At 43.7% G+C, this 19,005-nt stretch overlaps 1 protein-coding gene across 1 annotated transcript in view; it reads right to left on the bottom strand.

The window, feature by feature from the left end:
• The window catches only part of LOC140737414 (NF-kappa-B inhibitor beta-like), a 55,247-nt gene that overhangs the window by 26,776 nt on the left and 9,466 nt on the right, over window positions 1-19,005 (bottom strand). Inside the window, exons 2-4 of the mRNA XM_073063903.1 lie at window positions 4,673-4,778; window positions 4,245-4,485; window positions 739-827 (exon numbers count right to left, since the gene is read on the bottom strand). Of these exons, the coding sequence (XP_072920004.1) occupies window positions 739-827; window positions 4,245-4,485; window positions 4,673-4,778 (436 nt within the window). The remainder of the gene's footprint in view (window positions 1-738; window positions 828-4,244; window positions 4,486-4,672; window positions 4,779-19,005) is intronic.

Raw genomic sequence — 19,005 nt, 5'->3', positions numbered from 1 at the left:
TTAAATATTGTGCTAGCAGTAACAGCTACTGAGAACTGTTAATTACCCTGAATCCTACACCAACGATCTCACTTTAAGGAGTTTTTATCTTGTTATTTCATATTCTTGTTATTTATTGCTATTTATTTATATTTTCACTTGAACAGTTTGTTGTCTTCTACACTCCGGTTGATCTTTCATTGATCCTGTTATCGTTACTATTCTATAGATTTGAGGAGTAAGCCCACAAGAAAACGAATCTCAGGGTGGTATGTGGTGACATACAAGTACTCTGATAATAAACCATTTTGACTCTGAAGGCAAACACTTCTGAGGTCAGAAGATCCAATTTGGAAAAACATTAATGTCCATTGCAATTGCAAGGAACACTGCCCAAAGCATGGACACCTGTGCTCTCCTTTGTAAAATGAGATGGGGTATGTAATGTCTGGCATACAGAGCCTCGACAGTTAGTCTCAGAGGGGGACATGTTCTGATCCAGACTCGCACTCTGCAAACTGTTCACGGGACAACGCAGTGCTGGAGTGAACAGCCCACTCACACTCACAGTTGAGCAAGGAGACCTGTGGGAGGGGAGAAACCTAGATAAAAGACAAACTCATTCCAAAAAAAAGGGCCAGTCCCCTCCCCCTCGGACTACAGCAAAAGCAATAAAGATTATTTGATCACCCTCCCCACCCTCATTGACCATGCAGTGCCTTGTATCTTAAACTGTTTCAGAGATTTTAGAGAACTTGCCTTTGCATTTATGTCCAGTTCAAACTGCAGAAGATACTCCACAATCTTAACATCATTAAGTATTACTGCCAAGTGGAGGGGTGTTAAACCTGAGGGAAAAGGGAGAAACATTAAAATGCAAGAAACAGATATCAGCAATAAGCCATTTGGTCCCAATCAGCAGATGGCCTTTCACCTCTGTTCCCCAATTACATTTAGGACATGCTTTTCTGCCTGGTTGTTGCACACATCAACTTTTCCTTTTCAGTTCGATTTTCTTCAGCTTTCCAGGAGGCACCACTTCCTAACGGGGTTATGTCCTGAGGTCAGGTGTGAATGTTCCCAAGTGAGCAATCCAATGGGAGGGTTGCAAATCATTCTCTCTGTTCATATCCAATGATACGTACTGGAGATCTGATAAAAAGGAACCCCAAACACTTTACCATGGACCAAAGTTCCTACTTATTTCTAGCTTTTTGATATCCTTATCAGTGGCATGGTGGGGGTGGGGGGGTGGGGAGTTAAAGATTTATCCTATCATAGTCATACATCTATCAGGTCACACCTCGACCTTTATTGTGATTTGTGATACACTGCAGTATAGGTCCTTCTGGCCCTTTGTGCCATGTCGCCCAGTAACCCTTGATTTAACTCTAGCCTAACCACAGAACAATTTAGAATGATCGTACCAACCCATATATCTTTGGGATGTGGGAGGAAACCAGAGCACCTAGAGGAAACCCACGTAGTCACAAAGAAAATGAACAAACTCCTTATTGAACTTGGGCCATTTGTGCTGCAAAGCGTTGTGCTAACCACACTACCTTGCCGCCCACATTGAATACAGTGCAGATAAGATCCTTCGAGCAACCGCCAATTTAATCCTTGTCTGGTTGCAGCACAATTTCTTTGGACTGTGGGAGAAAACTGGAGCACACGGAGGAAATCATGTAGTCAAAGGGAGAACGTACAAACAACTTACAGACAGTGGCAAGGCCTGCAGGATCTAATTCAGTCCACGTGCTGAGTTAATTAATGTAATTCAATTTGGAAATGTCCCAAGAGGATCTCAACCCTGTCGCAGGGTTTGGAGGCTTGTGTGTCTCAAATGACCTGGACAGCAATGTTGGCTGTGTAAGGGCCTTGTGCTTTGGTTCTTGGTCAACCAGGCCAAACAGATCAAAGGGTAGACCCCAGACTGAGTAGGCAGCTGGTCCTCCAGGTTTGGGGCTTCAGCTCAGGGCAACAACCCTGATTGTTAAAACAAAACTGTTACCAAAACAGCAATAAAAAAAACTTCATCGCTGCCCTAAACACAAGCAGCGTAACAGACAATAAGCTTGGAAATGAAACTTTGGGTATGAGGAGTAACTTCTTTAGGCAGAGGTTGGTCAATTCAGTGCCAGATGGCTGTGGAGGGAAAGTCCTTGGTGATTTTTAAAGCAGAGGTTGATAAGTAAGGGCATCAAAAGTTACAGGGAGAAAGCAAGAGAATGGGGTTGAATTGGGTGGAGGAGAATTAAACCATTTGGACAATGTTTGGTATTGTTTGCAACTTTAAGAATAGGTCATTGGGGTACCTTGACTTTTGATGACTATCTACTCCAAGAGTGAGAGTGACTGAGGTCAAGATGGTCTGAAATTTATGTGTGTGAGCTATTTAATCAAAGCAGTAGAATCTGTGGCTTGAAGGAGGTGGATAATTGCTTTATATTGTGCAACTCTAGCAGTAATTGAAGAATCTTCCTATAGTAGTTTATAAATATTGCTTGCAAGGTAACATAGCAGTTAGTGTGACACTATTACAGTGCTAGCAACACAGCTTCAATTCTTGCCACTCTGTCTACAAGGAATTTGTGCATTCTCCCTGTGACCATGCACATGTTTCCTCCAGGTGCTCCAGTTTCCTCCCACATTCCAGGTTAGGTCTGTAAGCTGTAGGCATGTAATATTGGCGCAGGACATACGACAAAACTTGCAAACCACCCCCAGCACAAGAATGTACTATGTTACCTACTGACACAATGCATTTCACTGTACACTTCAATATATATGTGACAAATAAAGGTAATCTCACCTAATCTAATTGTGTGGGAAACCACTGTTTATTTTAAAAATAACACTTTTTAAAATTTGTACTTTTTAGACTGTGTATTTTTCACACTCACTGGCAGAAAGCGGTATGGCAGCTAAACTAACAGTTTATCACCTTTCTCATTTTTCATCGGCAAAGTATTAGCACATTACCCAAGTGATATAACTGTTTTAATTATGTAATCTATTAACTAGCTTCCTATCTAAGGAACCTTTATCTTATCTATATGAAATGCCCTGGTTAAGATTTCAACTGCTATGTTGTAGGTATTTCATTTTAGAAGTTTCTGCAAACACTGCATGTCCTGCTGGTAGAATATTTTCGTTTCAGCCAAAACCCTACTGCTCAAATTAGGAATGTGTCAGCCAAATAGGATGGTGGAATTGGGAGTAAGTTCTGGAGAGAGTGGGACAGAGAGACATTTTTGTGAGGGACAGTAGCCTTTTTTGGTGGGAGCTGTGGAGAGGACAAGAGCGAAAGTCCCGCAGAATGCCTTGGGAAGGAGAGTCCCAGTTACAAATGCTTTGTGAAGATGAATGGCTCCAAGGAGGAAGGGTCAATACCAGAAATGCATCGAACGAACTGTATACATTGGACTGATTTAACTATAATGAGCCCTTATATATTTTTTTTCTTTTCCTTTTCCTACTAACTGATAATGTCGAAATTTGTAAATATACTTCCTTTATAATTTTTTGCTGTGCACTATGTTATTTCTGGCTGACTGACAATTATGTATGGGCAGCATTTACACAGCATTCGCTCAAATCGAGGTGCTTTAATCAGAACATCACAACGTTCCTGTTTGGTTGAACCTCAAATCATACCAACCCTGGATGTATCGTTTATGAAAGATGGTCTTCTTGCCACAGAGTCACATGGCTGTTAGCAGAGTTGACTAACAAGCCAAGTTCGTATACAAGCCTGGTGAGAGGGTTATCTATAAAAGCAATAGATTTTTCAGAAGCGCCATCTTTTCTTTCTTTATTGTTTTGTCTTCACATCCATATTCCTCTTAGTATTGTTTCTCAGCTCTTTATTTAGTTTGCTCAGTATTTGTATGCTTGCTTGTACTCTAAAATAAGCTGAAATCGTGGAATTAAGACTCCTCATCAGTCCCGACTCCTGGAAGAACCCAGAGGATCAGAAAATAAACAGAGATCTGGTAACAGGTTTGGGTTTCTCTGCACTAGTTAAATGCACAGTCATCAACAGCATACACCTCATCCTGCAATGTGGGAAGGACAGTGGTGACCTACAGACTTTAACTTTATTTAAACGATAAACCAACAAGTAGAACACTATTGTTAAGGTTGGATTTAATTAGAAATTAGAACCTCGTCAGACACCAAAGTTTTCCCGCCTGGTAACTAAATTGGTGAATACTAGTCAGAATTTTTTGAAAGTAAACATTAAATCTCAGAGTCTTTACCTTGGTAGTTATAGAAATGTAGCTGCTGTTTGAATTGTGAAGGGTCCACCAAATTGGAATAATGTAGGTCACTGGAATGGTGAAACAGGAGTGCCTGGACACAGGCAAGTGCCATTTCCTTGCAAGCGAGGTGTAAGGCAGTGTTCCCATCCTTCTCTTGAAGCAAGAGGCTCGCTCCAGCTGCTGTCAACTTCTTTATAAAATCTGGTCGCTCGAGGATCACTGCCAAATGCAGTGCGGTCTGAAAGAGATGAGAGGTGTGGGAACGAAGGAGAGAGTTTTTTTTTAAACTTCTGAATGGGAAATGGAAGGAGAGTTTGTACTTTCATTGAGAAAAACAACTGATCTGCTGGCGACAAGGAAACTTCTAAGTAAATTTCTGAATGACACAAAACCAAAGTAATTATTTCCGTCTGCACTCTCAGTACCTGCTTCATGTTGTTTTGCAGGTTGAGAAAATCCGTACCCTTGATATAGTAGAGAAGGCGCTCCAGCAAGCAATCTTCTTCATGAATGATGGTCAGGTGCAGTATCCTTTTAAAACAAAATTCCAGACATTAGCTGATCATCCTTTGGTGGTCATAGTTTGAGAATGGTTACATACAGCTCATCTCCAGAGGACCACAACTTTGTCATAGGGTTTGGAGGCTTGCGCGCCTCAATGACCTGGAGAGCTATGCTGGCTTGAGTCAAGGCTTTATGCTTTGGCTCTTGGTAAAGTCACCCATGCCAAGCTGGTCAAAGTTAGAGGACAGACTGAGTCGTCCACTGGTTCTACAGGTTCAGGAGTTCAGCTCAGGGCTAACAACTGTGACTGATCAAACAAAACTGTTATGGAAACAGCAATGAAGCACTCTTCTACATCTGAGTGTGACAATATTCCTGAGTCTCCAGCAAGAAATTATATAACTGATAGTAAAGACCAAGGAGGCTACTGACATGATGAAGGAAGCCCTGAATACCACCAGAGATGGAGGACCTTCGTTGCTGCCCTGAACGTCAGTGGTGGCAATTAAATAAAGCTCAGTGTGGATAGTGTGCGAGACAGCAAGAGATCAAGGATGGGGGGGGGGGGGGGGGGGGGGGGAGAGAGAGCAGAGAATGGTAGAAAGAGCCAGTGAGAGAGAAGCAGAGAACAGATAAGATATAGGCAGAATGTGCCCAAGAGCGAAGCTTAAAACTGCTCCCCTAGTTGCAGACACCTTATACACAGTGAAAAGTGAGAAAGAAGATGCTGATGAGAGAGAGGAAGGGGCAGGGGGAGGGGGCTCAACTCTAGTAGATAGTTCATTACTAGAATTTCTGCACCAAACTAACAGATTATTCCTCTCTACAACTTGTTAACTGGGTGGCACAATGCTGAGTTGCTCACTTGATGCTCAACTCAGTACGGATGGAAAGCATGCAAAGAGCCAGCCAGATTCAAGCCTAGGCCTTGAAGTCAGATGGAATTGGCAGTCCATCTCTCTCCAGAAAAAGTCACTAAATCAAAAAGCACAAACCACCGAACAGAGTCAATTCATGTACATTGTTGTTAAAACAGGGCAGCAGTCAAGCAAATTAAATGCTGTAAAACTCATGTGAAGAAAAAGAAAGTACAGATTCATGTTCAAGTTTCTGAACTCCCTCTTCTTAGACATCTGGTGAATAACATGACTAATTTGGAAACTACGGCAGCAGAATAAAGTAGGGCAGATGCCTTTTGAGAATGAAGCTGGTATTTAATCCTTTTTGAATCAGATTTAATCAATGCTCTTAGAAATCTCTACTTAAGGTAAAAGTGTTTCAGTTATGTCAGGGTGGGGGGGGGGTGTGGAAGGAAGAGGCCCATCTGCAGCAGGGGTTACCATGGAACCCTACCATTAACAGAGGGGTCTGTGGATCCCTGAGCTACAGTCTTTTGTCTTCATCTGGATCAATCACATGGACTTAATACCACAATCAGAAGCTGTATAAAGGTTAACTCCTGTCCTTCAGTGCACTTGAAGTACTTTAAGTCATAATCTGCACAGTCAACAGCAAAAGCCATATTTACTACCAGACCCTTAGCAACAACTTCTATTTGCACAGGGCCCATGACAGACAACTTAGCACAATAATTCACAAGGACACCTATTCTGAGAAGTAAAGGAAGAGAAAACAGAATTAAGGGACTTCATAAACATGTGAGATTCTGAAGATGCTGATAGTCTTGAGCAACAAAATGCTAAAAACTCAACAAGTCATGCAGTTTCTATGAGGGGAATGAAACACAGAAAACATACAGCACAATATAGGCCCTTTGGCCCACAAAGCTGCGCCGAAAAAGTCCCTACCTTAGAACTACCTAGGCTTTACCCATAGCTCTCTATTTTTCTAAGCTCCATGTAGCCATCTAGGAGTCTTTGAAAAGACACTACTGTTTCCGCTGCTGCCGCCGGCAGTCCGTTCCTCGCACTCACCACTCTCTGCGTAAAAAACTTAGCCCTGACATCTCTGTACCTACTTCCAAGCGCCTTAAAACCCCTCTCATGCTAGCTATTTCAGCCCTGGGGAAAAGCCTCTGACTATCCACATGATCAATGCCACTCATTATCTTGAACACCTCTATCAAGTCATCTCTCATCCCCCTTCACTCGACCTATTCTCATAAGGCATGCTCCCCAATCCAGGCAACATCCTTGTTAATCTCCTCTGCACCCTTTCTATGGTTTCCACGTCCTTCCTATAGCGAGGCGACCAGAATTGAGCACAGTACTCCAAGTGGGGTCTCAACAGGGTCCTATATAGCTGCAATATTACCTCTCATCTCTTAAACTCAATCCCATGATTGATGAAGGCCAATGCACCGTATGCCTTTTTAACACAGCACATAGAATAGTACAGCACAGTACAGGCCCTTCAACCCACAATGTTGTGCCAACCCTTAAACCCTGCCTCTCATATAACTCACCACTTTAAATTTCTCCATATACCTGTCTGGACCCCCTGCAATTTGCAGATGTCCCAACCGCTCAACAGACGATGCCATTGCCACCACCCTCCACCTGGCCCTAACTCACCTGGACAAAAAAGACACATACTTTGGGATGCTGTTCATAGACTTCAGTTCAGCATTCAACACAACCATCCCTCAGAAACTGACTGGAAAGCTGAGCCTACTGGGCCTGAACACCTCCCTCTGCAACTGGATCCTAGACTTCCTGACTGGGAGACTTCAGTCAGTCCGGATTAGGAGCAGCATCTCCAACACCATCACACTGAGCACGGGGTTCCCCAGGGCTGTGTGCTCAGTCCACTGCTGTTCACGCTGCTGACCCACGACTGTGCTGCAACACACAGCTTGAACCACATCATCAAGTTCGCCGATGACACGACCGTGGTGGGTCTCATCAGCAAGAACGACGAATCAGCTTATAGAGAGGAGGTACAGCGGCTAACAGACTGGTGCAGAGCCAACAACCTGACTCTGAATGTGAACAAAACAAAAAGAGATGGTTGTTGACTTCAGGAGGGCACGGAGCGATCACTCCCCGCTGAACATCAACGGCTCCTCGGTAGAGATCATTAAGAGCACCAAATTTCTTGGTGTTCGCCTGGCGGAGAATCTCACCGGGTCCCTCAACACCAGCTCCACAGCAAAGAAAGCCCAGCAGCGTCTCTACTTTCTGAAGGCTGAGGGATCTCCCACCCCCCATCCTCATCGCATTCTACAGGGGTTGTATTGAGAGCATCCTGAGCAGCTGCATCACTGCCTGGTTCGGAAATTGCACCATCTTGGATCGCAAGACCCTACAGCAGATAGTGAGATCAGCTGAGAAGATCATCAGGGACTCTCTTCCTGCCATCACGGACATTTACACCACACACTGCATCCACAAAGCAAACAGCATTATGAAGGACCCCATGCACCCCTCATACAAACTCTTCTCCCTCCTGCCATCCGGGAAAAGGCACCGAAGCATTCGGGCTCTCACGACCAGACTATGTAACAGTTTCTTCCCCCAAGCTATCAGACTCTTCAATACCCAGAACCTGGACTGACACCTTACTGCCCTATTGTCCTGTTTATTATTCATTGTAATGCCTGCACTGTTTTGTGCACTTTATGCAGTCCTGGGTAGGTCTGTAGTCTAGTGTAGTTGTTTTTTTTTCTCTGTTGTTTTTTTACATAGTTCAATCTAGTTTTTGTACTGTGTCATGTAACACCATGATCTTGAAAAACGTTGTCTTAATTTTACTATGTACTGTACCAGCAGTTATGGTTGAAATGACAATAAAAGTGACTTGACTTGGCTTGTCTAGTAGTCTCTTAAATTTCACTAGTGTATATGCCTCCACCACTGACTCAGGCAGTTCATTCCACGCACCAACCACTCTTTGAGTAAAAGACCTTCCTCTTGAACTTCCCACCCCTTACCTTAAATCCATGTCCTCTTGTATTGAGCAATGGGGTCCTGGGGAAGAGGCACTGTCTGTCCACTCTTATCTATTCCTCTTAATATCTTGTATACCTCTATCATGTCTCCTCTCATCCTCCTTCTCTCCAAAGAGTAAAGCCCTAGCTCTCTTAATCTCTAATCATAATGCATACTCTCTAAACCAGGCAGCATCCTGGTAAATCTCCTCTGTACCCCTTCCAATGCTTCCACATCCTTCCTATAGTGAGGCGACCAGAACTGGGCACAGTACTCCAAGTGTGGCCTAACCTGTATTTTATAGAGCTGCATCATTACCTTGTGACTCTTAAACTCTATCCCTCGACTTATGAAAGCTAACACCTCATAAGCTTTCCTAGCTACCCTATCAACCTGTGAGGTAACTTACAGGGGTCTGTGGACATGTACCCCCAGATCCCTCTGCTCTGCCACACTACCAAGTATCCTGCCATTTACTTTGCACTCTGCCTTGGAGTTTGTTCTTCCAAAGTGTACCACCTCACACTTCTCTGGGTTGAACTCCATCTGCCACTTCTCAGCCCACTTCTGCATCCTATAAATGTCTCTCTGCAATCTTTGACAATCCTCTACACTATCCACAACACCACCAACCTTTGTGTCGTCTGCAAACTTGCCAACACACCCTTCTACCACCACATCCAGGTTGTTAATAAAAATCACAAAAAGTAGAAGTCCCAGAACCGATATTTGTGGGGACACCACTAGTCACAACCCTCCAATCCAAATGTACTCCCTCCTCCACCTGGCCAAACTTCCCTGGATCCCATGCCTTCTGACTTACTCAATAAACCTACCATGTGGAACCTTGTCAAATGCCTTACTAAAATCCATGTAGATCTCATCCACTGCACTACCCTCATCTATATGCCTGGTCACCTCCTCAAAGAACTCTATCAGGTTTGTTAGACACGATCTGCCCTTCACAAAGCCATGCTGACTGTCCCTGATCAGACCATGATTCTCTAAATGCCCATAGATTCTATCTCTAAGAATCTCTTCCAACAGCTTTCCCACCACAGACGTAAGGTCGGACTATCCCTACTACCTTTTTTGAACAAGGGGACAACATTCGCCTCCCTCCAATCCTCCGGTACCATTCCCGTGGACAACGAGGACATAAAGATCCTAGCCAGAGGCTCAGCAATCTCTTCCCTTGCCTCGTGGAGCAGCCTGGGGAATATTCCATCAGGCCCCGGGGATTTATCCATCCTAATGTATTTTAACACTTAAAACTCTGCCCGATCTAAACCATTGAAACTAATCAGGTGCCAATCAATATTAGGGAAGTTAAAAGTCACCCATTATAACAACCCTGTTATTTTTGCACCTTTCCAAACTCTGCCTCCCAATCTGCTCCTCGGTATCTCTGCTGCTACCAGGGGGCTTATAGAATACTCCCAATAGAGTAACTGCTCCCTTCCTGTTCCTGACTTCCACCCATACTGATTCAAAAGAGGATCCTTCTACATTACCTACCCTTTCTGTAGCTGTAATAGTATCCCTAACCAGTAATGCCACCCCTCCTCCACTCCCCCCCCCCCCCGATCCCTTTTAAAGCACTGAAATCCAGGAATATTGAGAATCCACTCCTGCCCTGGTGCCAGCCAAGTCTCTGTAATGGCCACTACATCATAATTCCAGGTATGTATCCAAGCTCTCAGTTCATCACCTTTGTTCCTGATGCTTCTTGCACTGAAGTACACGCACTTTAGCCCTTCTACCTTACTACCTTTACACCCTTTAATCTGCTTCTCCTTCCTCAAAGCCTCTTTATATGTTAGATCTGGCTTTACTCCATGCACTTCTTCCACTGCTCTATCGCTCCGAGTCCCATCCCCCTTGCAAATTAGTTTAAACCCTCCCAAACCATGCTAGAAAACCTTGCTATATGTAGTCATGAGCCTAAGACATAGCTAGTTCAATGAGAACAAGATAACTGGGCAATTCAGCCTCCAAGTGGACAATTACATTTTTGAAGAATTCTGATTCAGAACTCTGAATGAATTCTGCAAAATAAGCAAAGCACAACAGGTCAAACCTGGGGATTCACAATACCAGTAGACTGTAGCCAACATACCGTCTCCTGTATCTGCAGCCCCAATACTTCCTGGTCCTGTTTCAATAACAGAACACTAGATATTTTTGGTACTATTCTTTTAATTGACATAGATTATGCTAAATAGAAACTAGACTATCCAACACAGAAGAGTACAACACAGGAACAGGCCCTTCAGTCCACAATGTTGTGGTGAACCAGCTAAATCCATCAAAACTAATCCCTCCAACCTATACAATGTCTATATCTCTCCATTTTCCTCATATTCATGTGCCGATCCCAACATCTCTTAAAAGCCTCTAAAGTATTTGTCTCCACCGTCATACCAGGCAGTGCATTCCAGGCACCAACTACTGTGTAAAAAAAACCTACCCCTTACATCCCCCTTGAACCTACCCCGTCATCTTCAATGCATGTCCACTGATATTAGACATTTCTACCCTGGGAAAAAGATAATCTCTGTACGCTATCTATACTTCTCATAATCTTATAAACCTCGATCAAATCTCCCCTCAGCCTCCAACGCTACAGAGTAAACAACCTGAGTTTATTCAGTCTTTCATGATAGCCTGTGCCGTCTGAACTAGGCAGCCTACTAGTAAATGTCTTCCGCACCTTCTCGAAAGCCTTAACATCTTTCCATAGTGGGGCAACCAGAACTGTATGCGATACCCAGATGAGGCCTAACCAGTTTTACGAAGTTGCAACATAACCTCTGGAAGAGTGGGGGGGGGGGGGGGGGGGGGAGTTACTGCTTTTGCTGCTGCTTGTGTATGGGAGGGGTGAGAGGGGCTTAGCGGTTCTAACGTTTCATACAACATAGAATAGTACAGCACATTACTGGCCCTTTGGCCCACAATGTTGTGCCAACCCTCAAACCCTGCCTCCCATATAACCCCCCCCCCCACCTTGAATTCCTCCATATACCTGTCTAGTAGTCTCTTAAATTTCACTAGTGTATCTGCCTCCACCACTGACTCAGGCAGTGCATTCCACGCACAAACCACTCTCTGAGTGAAAAACCTTCCTCTAATATCCCCCTTGAACTTCCCTCCCCTTACCTTAAAGCCATTTCTGTCATTCATTCTTGGGCTTTTTTTGTTTCATGGATGTCTGTAAAGAGTAAGAATTTCAGGTGTATACTGTATATATTCTCTGATATTTAACTGAACCATCTGACTTTTGAACTCAATGCCTCAACTAACAAAAGCAAGCATTCCGTAAGCTTTCACTGAACAATAGAGGCACAAACCACCTCAGACCTATTTGACTTATCAGTGTTAGGGCATCTTATGGATTCTGGGAACATCTACTCAGAAGCATATCTAGCTTGCTTTCAGCCCAAGCATTACAGTTCATCTACAAACCAGCCCTGAAAGCAGCTCATCTCATGTGTCACTTTAAAGTAAAACATCCTTGAGTCCTTCACAGAAGCATTAATTAAAAAAGTGACAATGCGCTGGGCAATGACTTGAGTATTCATAAAGAGTTGGATTTTAAAGCCAAGTCTTAAAGGTCGAAAGGCAAGATTGAGATCTTTGGAGATAAGCAGCTAAAGGGAATGTTCCCAATGATGGGAACAAAAGATCTTTGTTGACTGTTGTACAGGAGATAATGGGACAAGATTAAAAATGTAAACAAGAGGAATACAACATTGGGACTCTAGAGGGGTTATTTGGTGAAGCAGATGGAACTTTTGACTTGTTTATTGCAATAGCTGTCCAGGACCCAACGTTACTCCTGGAATTTCCCAACACTTCATTAATTTTCTGAGTACTTGTAGCTTTAAGGATGGTTATCACTTTCCAGTTAACCAGAAGTATCACAATGCATGCCAAGATTCTCCCCCTATTCCTTCTACCCAAATTTCTTTTTGATAGGACTGGCACCTAGCTTAGCTACTGTTCCACCAATGTTCTGGGACCTCTTCCAAATCGACCATGTTGTATACCAGCTGCTACCATCAGGGAAGCTGTACCGCAGCATAAAAGCCAGGACCAACAGGCTCCAGGACAGCTTCTTCCACCAGGCCATCAGACTGATAAACTCACGCTGACTTGAGTGTACTCCATATTACATTGACTGTTCTATTTATTACAAATTATTATAAATTACTATGATTGCACATTTAGATGGAGACTTAATGTAAAGATTTTTACTCATGTACACCCTATCCTCGTTATATGAGTCTTCAGACTATGCAGATTCACAACTATGCGAGGAACCTATATCTACCAATGTCTCCTTATATGTGTCCAAAACTCACAGTTATGCGAGGAGCACTGCTTTCCCGCCAATACAGGTCAGGTGACCACGCCTCAGTCTCACTATTGGGACGAGAAGCACCGCTTTCCCGCCAATACAAGTCAGGTGCGTGCACCTCACAATCTCACTCCCGCCAGTCTCACATTGGTTTTGGCAAGGTGTGGATGTGTGATCTTGCACTCTTAAACTTTTGTTGGTTTTACCTGCGGTACAGTGATTTTGTGCTTGAAATATTTAACTGTGCCTCCTAAGCGTCCGATGTCATGTCCTGGGCCATTAGCCGAGCAGCAGAGAACGGCTTTAACACTTGAAAAAAAGTTGGAAATCAACTGAAGGTAACACAGCTCTGGGGTGCTACTGCCGGAAACAGAATCTTGCCTTTAAAGTTCTTTTGTTGCTTGACAATACGCCAGCCCATCCTAAACATTTGGACAGCATTCATCCTATCATAACAGTGCGTTTCCTGCTGCCTAACACAATATTGATGATTCAGTCACATTCAAGGCGTATTTTTTTACGGTGAACTATCTCTCAGATGCTGCAAGCAACAGACGATTTTGAAAATCCTGGGAGTTTACCAACGGTGAGGGAATGGTGGAAGTCGGAACACTTGGCACAAATGGGGATGGACATGGACCCAAGATTAGAGCGGAATCAGCATTTCAGTCGTTCCCTGCCGTCAACCCTTCTTCCTTACAAGTAAATTTATGCTGAAAAACAAAATGCTGCCAAGCAAACAACCCTCACCACTTTCTTCAAACCAGTGTCATCTCCTACTGCCGGGTGTTCTAAGAGTTCTGTGAGTCTTCCTTCACCCCTTACTGTGCTTGATATGATCCCAACACAACAACCACTCATCTCCCGGAGTGAACACAGCTGCCACTGTTGGTGAGTACTGTACACCCTAGTATGTTAAGTTTCTATGATTTATTACACTGAATACTACCTTAAATTGATGAAATATAATACGAATGTTGCCTTGTGGTACTGTTTTTGTGTCGTATTGGTATAAAAATGTGAATAAATTACAGATAGAACATAATTAGGAAGCCCTCTGAAACGCATCCCTATTTTCTCCATTTAAATAATCATTCACATTATGCGTCGACTGCAAGGAATGCATATAATGAGGGTATGGTGTATGTGAAGATGTAAGAAATAAAGTCAATTCAATTCAATTTGCCTTTTCTTCAGGAAGGCAACCTCTAGGAGGACCCAACCTTGTCATGGTTTGAAGGCTTGTGTGTCTCAATGACCTGAGAGCTATGTTAGCTGAGTTCAGAGTTTTTTTACACTTTGGCTCTAGGTAGGGTCATGCATGCCAAACAAATCAAAGGGTAGAGGCCAAATTAAGAGTGGGCCATCTATCCTCCAGGTTTGGAGGTTCAGCTAAGGGCTAACAACCCTGACTGGTCAAACTAAACTATTATGGAAACAGCAATGAAGAATCTAAATACGACAGTACTCCTGAGTCTCCACCTGGGACTTACATGACTGACAGTAGTGAAAATGATGAGGGGAAGCTAGTGACACAAACACTGCAAAAGGAGGGCCTTCATTTCTGCCCTAAGTGCCAGCGGCGTTAACAGGCACAAAGTCAGGAGGACAAACCCACCATTCTCAGTGGGAATCAATAGACACCAGCAGAAACCCAATATGTTAAATTGCTTATCTTGCAAGAAACAAAAATAGGTTGAAGGGGTGTAGGGAAGGCAGCGGAAAGAGAAGAGCAAAGTTTATGAGAGGCAAGTGCCGAGTGGTTTCCTCCTCATGATATATGTTGAGCATTGACTGACCTAGGGGCCTCACACTGACTGGCCTGCGTCTGTTGCACAGACTGCACAAGATAACACGAAGCTGAGGAACTACAATATTGTCCAACTGCGTGTCCAGATATTTTCTCTGGGCCTCCTTCAAAGCCAGCCAGTATGAGCTTTCCGTTTCCCCAATCGCGGTCTTCCATGTGTCTCTAATCTGAGAAGTCCAAATCCTGTGGGGAAGACCCACTTCACACTGTTCTTATTCTTTTCTTTATTCATGATTATGAGTGTTCTTAGCCAAGTTTTCTACACAAGTGGTTTGTTATTGCCTTCTTCGGGGCAGTCTTTACAAGTCGGGTGACCCCAGCCATCATCAATATTCTTCAGAGATTGTCTGCCCGGCATCAGCAGTCACATAACCAGGACTTGTGCTATGCACCGGCTGCTTGTACAACATCCATCACCTGCTCCCATGGATTCACGTGACCCAGATCGGGGTGGGGCCTAAGCAGGTGTGACAACTTGCCCTAGGGTGGTCTGCAGGCTGTCGGAGGGAAGGAGCCGCCTTACACCTCCTTTGGCAGAGGTTTCTCCATCCTTCTACATTTTACCTTCACCAAATATCAATGTGCCAAACTCTCAATGCCAGATCAATCAACAGCAAATATAACCTATAAACTGCTTCCAGTTGAAGAAGCAACACAGACACACAAAATGCTGGAGGAACTCAGCAGGTCAGACAGTGTCTATGGACAGAGTAACACACACAAAATGCCGGAGGAACTCAGCAGGTCAGACAGTGTCTATGGACAGAGTAACACACACAAAATGCTGAAGGAACTCAGCAGGTCAGGAAATGAAAAAATGAAAAAAAAGTTGCCATTTCAGGCTGAGGCCCTTCTTTAATACACAGTTAAAGAAGTCCAAGTTGCTGCGACATTGGAATGTGGGATAATTTTGAAAAGGGGACAAACATTTTGACTATCTGTTTTAGATAAGAACTAGTAAACGGCATATAAGAATTACAAATGAAAAATAAAAGGCAGCCTGAGCTCTCAGCAACTGGATGCTGGCTGACGTTTCGCCATCACGAACTGAATGCCCATTGTAGTTGTGGTGCACTGGTATGTGATGTGCACCACAGGTGATTATAACAAGGGACTTTCTGGGTTTCTAAAAATATACTGACAGGATGAGTGAACGTTATAGGTTTATTTCCTCAAAGCTGCAGCTGGGAGAAAAACATTTTGCACCCAATACATAACATACTGTGGGGTGACACGGCAGTGAAGCGGTCAGTACAGGCAACCCGGGTCCAGTTCCTGCTGCTGACTATAACGAGTTTGTATGTTCTCCCCACGGCTGTGGGTTTCCTCCGGGTGCTCCAGCTTCCTCCCACAGTCTAAAGACACACCAGTTGGTAGGATAATTGGTCACTATAAACTGTCCCGTGATTAGGCAAGGATTAAATCGAGGAATTGCTGGACGGCATGGCTCAAATGGACTACTCCACGCAGTATCTCAATGATTAAAATTTTGAAACAGTTGTTCGTGTCCTGTAATCTTACTGTCTCTTGTGTTCCCTTTACAAGGAAAACAGTATTAAACTCTATAAACACATACAAGCAGTGTGACAACAACAGATGGAATCACTGGATAGGGCAATTCTAACCAATCATAGAATCATAGAAAAGCTACAGCACAATACAGGCCCTTCAGCCCACAAAGTTGTGCCGAACATGTCCCTACCTCAGAAATTACTAAGCATACCTATAGCCCTCTATTTTACTAAACTCCATGTACCTATCCAAAAGCCTCTTAAAGGACTCTATTGTATCTGCCTCCACCACCGTTGCTGGCAGACCATTCCACACACTCACCACTCTCCGAGTAAAAAACTTACCCCTGACATCTCCTCTTTACCTACTCCCCAGCACCTTAAACCTGTGTCCTCTTGTGGCAACCATTTCAGTCCTGGGAGAAAGCCTCTGACTATCCACACGTTCAATGCCTCTCATCATCTTGTACACCTCTATCAGGTCACCTCTCATCCTCCTTCGCTCTAAGGAGAAAAGGCCAAGGTCACTCAACCTATTCTCATAAGGCATGCTCCCCAATCCAGGCAACATCCTTGTAAATCTCCTCTGCACCCTTTCTATGGCTTCCACATCCTCTGGTGAGGCAACCAGAACTGAACACAGTACTCCAAGTGGGGTCTGACCAGGGTCCTATATAGCTGCAACATTACCTCTCAGATCCTAAATTCAATTCCACGATTGATGAAGGTCAAAACACCATATGCCTTCTTAACCACAGAGTTAACCTGCGCAGCTGCTTTGAGCATCCTATGGACTCGGACCCTAAGATCCCTCTGATCCTCCACACTGCCAAGAGTCTTACCATTAATACTATATTCTGCCATCATATTTGACCTACCAAAATGAACCACTTCACACTTATCTGGGTTGAACTCCATCTGCCACTTCTCAGCCCAGTTTTGCATCCTATCAATGTCCTGCTGTAACATCTGACAGCCTTCCACACAATCCACAATACTCCCAACCTTTGTGTCATCAGCAAACTTAATAACCCATCCCTTCACTTCCTCATCCAGGTCATTTATAAAAATCATGAAGAGAAGGGGTCCCAGAACAGATCCCTGAGGCACTCCACTGGTGACCGACCTCCATGCAGAATATGACCTGTCTACAACCACTCTTTGCCTTCTGCGGGCAAGCCAGTTCTGGATCCACAAAGCAATGTCCCCTTGGATCCCATGCCTCCTTACTTTCTCAATAAGCCTTGCATGGGGTACCTTAGCAAGTGTCTTGCTGAAATCCATATACACTACATCTACTGCTCTTCCCTCATCAATGTGTTTAGTCACATCCTCAAAATCTTCGATCAGGCTCGTAAGGCATGACCTGCCCTTGACAAAGCCATGCTGACTATTCCTGATCATATTATACCTCTCCAAATGTTCATAAATCCTGCCTCTCAGGATCTTCTCCATCAACTTACCAACCACTGAGGTAAGTCTCCCTGGTCTATCTCTACTCCCTTTCTTGAATAAAGGAACAACATCCGTAACCCTCCAATCCTCTAGACCCTCTTCTGTCCCCACTGCTGATGCAAAGATCATCGCCAGAGGCTCAGCAATCTCCTCCCTTGCCTCCCACAGTAGCCTGGGGTACACTTCGACTGGTCCCAGTGACTTATCCAATTTGATGCTTTCCAAAAGCTCCAGCACATCCTCTTTCTTAATATCTACATGCTCAAGCTTTTCAGTCTGCTACAAGTCATCACTACAATCACTAAGATCCTTTTCCATAGTTAATACTGAAGTATTCATTAAGTTCCTCTGCCATTTCCTCTGGTTCCTAACACACTTTCCTACTGTCACACTTGATAGGTCCTATTCTTTCACGTCTTATCCTCTTGCTCTTCACATACTTGTAGAACGCCTTGGGGATTTTCCTTAATTCTGCCCGCCAAGGCCTTCTCATGGCCCCATCTGGCTCTCCTAATTTCCTTCTTAAGCTCCTTCCTAGTAGCCTTATAATCTTCTAGATCTCTAACATTACCTAGCTCTCTGAACCTTTTGTAATCTTCTTTTCTTCTTGACTAGATTTATTACAGTTTTTGTACACCACGGTTCCTGTACCCTACCATAACTTCCCTGTCTCATTGGAACATGCCTATACAGAACTCTATACAAATATCCCCTGAATATTTGCCACATTTCTTCCGTACTTTTCGCTGAGAACATCTGTTTCCAATTTAAACCTCCAATTTCCTGCCTGGTAGCCTCATAATTCCCCTTCCCCTTCATAATCCTACCACTACACCTTCACTCACTGTTACTGTGCGACTTTGTCTACATGAGCTCTATGGAGGACCAAGGAACCTTGCGGGTCACACATCTGTGTGCAGAGTGTAAAATGCAACGACGTCCTCTTAAGCCTTTGTTATTCGCTTGAATCAGAATCAAGTCTAGTATCATCTGCATATGTTGTGAAATTTGTTCTTTGCTGAAGCAGTACAATGCAATACATAGTAATACAAAAAAATGTGAAGAGTGTATGTACAGTGGCATGCAAAAGTTTGGGCACCCCGCTCAAAATTTCTGTTACTGTGAATAGTTAAGTGAGTAGAAGATGAACTGATCTCCAAAAGTCATAAAGTTAAAGATGAAACATTCTTTTCAACACTTTAAGCAAGATTAGTGTATTATTTTTGTT

This window comes from Hemitrygon akajei, chromosome 12, assembly GCF_048418815.1.
Source record: "Hemitrygon akajei chromosome 12, sHemAka1.3, whole genome shotgun sequence".
NCBI classification, from domain to species: domain Eukaryota; kingdom Metazoa; phylum Chordata; class Chondrichthyes; order Myliobatiformes; family Dasyatidae; genus Hemitrygon; species Hemitrygon akajei.
The sequence above is the reverse complement of the archived record's forward strand: the minus strand, read 5'-3'. Positions and strand labels throughout refer to the sequence as shown.